This window comes from Miniopterus schreibersii, assembly GCF_964146895.1.
Source record: "Miniopterus schreibersii genome assembly, chromosome: 12".
Taxonomy (NCBI): Eukaryota; Metazoa; Chordata; class Mammalia; order Chiroptera; family Miniopteridae; genus Miniopterus; species Miniopterus schreibersii.
This window is the reverse complement of record NC_138112.1, coordinates 37,661,186-37,666,198: the sequence shown is the minus strand read 5'-3', so window position 1 is coordinate 37,666,198 and position 5,013 is coordinate 37,661,186. Positions and strand designations below refer to the sequence as shown.

The 5,013-nt window shown below is 39.1% G+C and overlaps 1 protein-coding gene across 1 annotated transcript; it reads right to left on the bottom strand.

Annotated features, from left to right (window-relative positions):
* Nucleotides 1-255: 255 nt before the first annotated feature.
* LOC308565183 (olfactory receptor OR51C1-like) lies at nt 256-4,600 on the bottom strand (the record flags this gene model as incomplete). Its single annotated transcript, XM_081153994.1, has 2 exons — nt 4,568-4,600; nt 256-1,224 (listed from the first exon to the last, which is right to left on the bottom strand). Exon 2 carries the CDS (start codon nt 1,198-1,200, stop codon nt 256-258), a length of 945 nt encoding a protein of 314 aa, XP_081010120.1. The 5' UTR covers nt 1,201-1,224; nt 4,568-4,600.
* Nucleotides 4,601-5,013: the final 413 nt, after the last annotated feature.

Below are 5,013 nucleotides of genomic sequence, written 5' to 3'. Positions count from 1 at the left end.
TGTCGTTCACCCAGGTTTGTAGACATATTTTAGCCACAGCCTTACATTGTGCCCAGTGAAGTATTTGTGGAAGCACCAGAAATACACAAGACACAGTCTCTGCTCTCAAAGGATTTACTGTGTAAGTAGTAAGTTACTGGTTCATCAGAATAGAGTGAAAGCATGTATAAACATGCCTTTTCAAGGTACAGTTGTAACACACTGGTGGATGATAAAATATGAGTTAGAGAAGACTTTCTATATTCTGAAAATTTCCTAAATTAGCTTAGAAAGAAATATTTTGAACACAGCCTTGCGAATTTGCTTGGTCTTTACACTGTAGATTATGGGATTCATTACAGGAGGGACAAGCAGATAAACATTGGCAATGAGAGTGTGCACAAGGGGAGAGGCGTGTTTCCCAAATCTATGCACCAGTGACAAACTGATCATGGGGATGTAGAAAATGGCAACAGCACTTATATGTGAGACACAGGTTCCAAAGGCCTTTTTCCGCTCCTCCGGGGAGGCAATGCTGAGTACAGAATGGATGATCAGAACATAGGAGAGGAGTATCAAGACGGAGTCCAAGCCAGCAGTAGAGACAACAATGGTCAGGCCAAATGCACTGTTGATCTTGGTGTCTGTGCATGAAAGCTTCATCACATCTGGGTGGAAACAATATGAATGGTGCAGAACATGACTATGGCAGAAGGACAGGCGCTTAAGGAGCAGGAGTAAAGGCACTAGAGCCGTTGTTCCCCTAATAACAATTGCAAAGCCCACTTTGATGATTCTTGAATTGGTTAAGATTGTGGCATATCTCAGTGGGTTACAGATGGCAATGAAGCGGTCAAAGGCCATCGCCAGGAGTACTGAGGACTCCATGAAAGTGAAACCGTGGATAAAGAACATTTGGCCAATGCAGGCATCAAAGCTGATTTCTCGAGCATTAAACCAGAAAATACCCAGCATGGTAACCAATGTGGAAAGGCACAGCCCTAGGTCCGTGAAGGACAGCATGGAGAGGAAATAGTACATGGGTTCATGAAGACTCAACTCAGTGATGATGACAAACAAGATCATGCCATTCCCAGAGATGGCAATGGCATAGAGACAACAGAATGGGATGGAGATCCAGGCATGGTAAGGTTCAAAACCAGGGATGCCAGTAAGGAAGAAAACTGCAGGGTGGAAGATGCTCTGATTGAAGGATGGCATGATGCGTGAAGGAAGCAGATTTCCCTAGGGAAAGAAAAGCATATCCTATAAAAACAGGCAAGAAAATATTTTACACTCTCTTCTACATATCATATAATTTAGGATCACTAGTGAACCTTGTCCTGTTCTTCAGTCGAGGTGCAAACCCAGTTATTCTTTCCTTAGATTTGGAGTTGGTTTTGGGTGAACTAGAGAGACAGAGTACTAAGCTGTATGAAGACACATGGGTTTTAGCAAGACTCCCACATATGATATCTAGGCTTCAGTATGTTTCCATATATGTATAAAATAGGAGGCCAGATAGATAATGGTAATATATTTTCCTGTTTTGCAATTCTATGTTCATGGGTAGATAGGATATTTCTGGGCAACCACAGAACAACACAAAAGGCAATTCATCCTGCTTTTCTTCACTTCTCAGTTTCCAAGGCAAAACTCCTTAAGAGGACATTAAGATTTAGAAGTCCTTGTGTACCAAATGAAAATAAGATAATAAAGATAATATTGCCCAGCCAGGCATGGCTCAGCGGTTGACCATTGACCTAGGATCCAGGCGATCAGGGTTCAATTCCCGGTCAGGGCACATGCCCGGGTTGCGGGCTGCAGCCGATCAATGACTCTCTTGTCGTTGATGTTTCTATCTCTCTCTCTCCCTCTCCTTTCCTCTCTCTGAAATCAATAAAGATATATTTAAAAAAAAAAAAGATAATGTTAAATATTCATCAGAAAATTCAATCACAAAAATACTTCTTTCTGATTGAACAAATACAAAATAGCTATTGGTAAAAACTAAATACTGGGAAAGAAACAATTAAAATTGTGCAAATAGCCTTAGCTGGTTTTGCTGAGTGGTTAGAGCGTCGGCCCATGGACTGAAGGGTCCTGGGTTTGATTCCGGCTAAGGGCATATACCTCAGTTGCAGGCTCGATCCCCAGTCCTGGTCAGTGCACAAGCGGGAGGCAGCCGATAGATGTGTCTCTCTCACATCTGTTTCTATCTCCCTTTCTCTCTCCCCCTTCCACTCTCTCTGAAAAGCAATGGAAAAACCATCCTTTGATGAGGATTTTATAAGATAATAAAATAAAATAAATAAAATTGTGTAAATAGATCATAGTGAGTGATAGATATTAAAATGTTTATACAGGTAGTAGCTGTGAACTTGATATTATTTAAGTAAAATTCTCCTTGAAGACAGATAGCCTAAAGGTAAGCTTAGAAAGAACAATGAAACTCATTGGAAGCTCTCAGATATCAATTGGAGAAGATATCTTAATGTTCCATTTTTGCCAAAGGGCATTGAAAATATATTGGGGCAGGGAATTCCCTAAGAAGCCATCACTGATGGGGAATTCATCTCTATTTAGATGAAGGATGATGACTGCAAACCATTTCCTCTGTTTGAGAATATGAACATGGCATTCACCCAGATCAAGAAATCTATAGGATCAAAGAAGTTCCTCTGTATTGATTCTTGTACTAACTTTTCTGACACACTATTTTTATCTACAGAAAGAATGCTTGGTTTTTAAAGTCTGTGTTCCTCTTTCAATCATTGATGTATGCATTCTCTCAACAAATGTATGTATATACCTACCGAGTGGCAGTGCGTACAATGGGCAGAATTAGAATTTGACCTGGTACCCCAAGAAGGTTGCTACACGACTCTGGGAAAGAAAATATCTGAGTGTAAGTTAACTTGGTGAGTGTTTTTCCAACCCCTCAATGAACAGGAGGTCACTTCAACTTTAGTGAGAATAATTGGTTACAGGAGATGTTACCAATTATTTCTCTAGGTATCTGAAGAAAGAAAAGAAAAATGTTCAATACAGAAAGCCTCTTGAGGACTTACTAAAAATTTAATGGCTGGAAAGCTTGACTTGAGACAAGGCAAAACAAAAATATAATCCAGGGGTTTGGAGTGAGCACTTGGACATCAATTGAAAGACAAGCCTCACTTTTTCACCTGTGACATACATGCCAGAAACCCTGTGACAACCTCCGGAGACTGGTGTCTGAATTGAAGTCACAGGAATGGTAAAAATATCTTGGCATAATAAAACCTAAGGGAAAGGAAGTCTGGGGAAACAGCCCTGGGAAATAGCAGTATTTAAGGAAAAGACAAAAGAAGTATCTACTATTAAGACTGCAGAGGCATAGCCGCTATTGTGAAAATGACCCCCAGAAACATGGAAGGACCTCATCAGTTTTTCCCAGACCTGCGACCTCAGAGGCAGGAAAAATGCCTGGCACAATGGCATCTAGGAGTATCTGTTGAATAAATGAATGAATTGCATCTAATCATAGTTATAGACACTGTACACTGAATATTAGTCACATATTGTGATTCCTGATATACGACTCTCTCAAATTAGATGTAAAGGTCATGTAACCATATCGACATATATTAAAAGAGAAGATCACAAACTAACAGTATTCTTATTAATCTGGTATTTATCCTTGATACTAAGATGTTGCTCAAATTTAGACATGGTGAAAAAAACAGTTTTTTACTAGATGAAGTGTTAAGGACCTTTAAAGCATATCTTCTTTATTTTAAAGATGAGGAAGCAGGCTCTTTCTATTATAGCAAATAAATTAAGAGACCCCAGTGGATTATCTAAATGTCCAAGCTAGCCTCCTCTATAATAACAATAGTGATAAGGTATTAAATACCCCCTATGTGCCCAACAATTTTCTTTATTATATCTCTTGTGGAATTCTTCTGCATGATTCTCATGGAATTATTTTTCAATTCAACTTATAAAATCAAAGGAACATAGTAGGGCTATTACAATGCAGGGAACTCTATTAGTGAAGTTTGTGGGCAAGAATAGCTTTAAATGTTTTTTTCTCTCCCAAAGAGAATTCTTCCAGGGCTATGGCTTGAATATCCTTTAACCAGGCCACCAAGAATATATAAATAGACTGCCTCAACTACAAAGCTTCATACCCATCACTATCACAGCAACAAGCACTGGGTATTATTAGCTACTTTTACAGATGAGAAAACTGAGGCTAAGATTAGAAAACCAAGGCTCAGAGGAATCGTGTTACTTTCTTCTCTCTGTCTTCAAACCGCATGCTTTGCCATTCTTATTTTAAAAAAACTGAAACTTTTTTTAAAATGTGGAATGAATACATGTTCATGACTTCATGACTGCAGTGTATATTTTAATGACTATTTTGAACAATACAGAAATTGTTTTTAAATGGATATAATACATTAATACATATAATATGTGAATGTGTTGAATATATACTACTGAGGTTACTAATTTCCTCTAAGCTGTTGGTTTTATAAACTATCTGAAGATTTTATAGTCGTTAATGTATTCAAAAAAGATTTGAATGAACTAAAATACTGACCTCATGCCAAGAAGAATTCTTGGGTCTGGAAAGGAAGTTCGCTTGACCCTGTCCCTGCTCTTGGATGAGTCATCTCAGACATTAGCAGAGAGTCTTTTTAAAGCCAAAAAGGAAACTGCCAAGGCTGGGGAATCAGTCTTGCGCCCCTTAAACCATCTTCAAAGATATTCTCTTGCTGGGAGAACTCGGGGAGTTCTCAGGAATGGAGAGCTATCAGATTTGAGAAAGAGAACCTTTTATAAAGAGCCCAGAAGCTGCCTGGTGAGAGAGATTTGCCCAGAAGAAACACAAATTCCTAGGAGAGAACTCTATACAGCTGTGTCCTGCTAACCTTTGTGCCCCAAGCAACAGGCTCTGTAAGGGCAACTTCTTTTCGGTCTAACTGCATTCTTATTTCCCTAAGGGAGAGTCCTGGAGATGAACTATAATTCCAGTTCTCTTCAAGA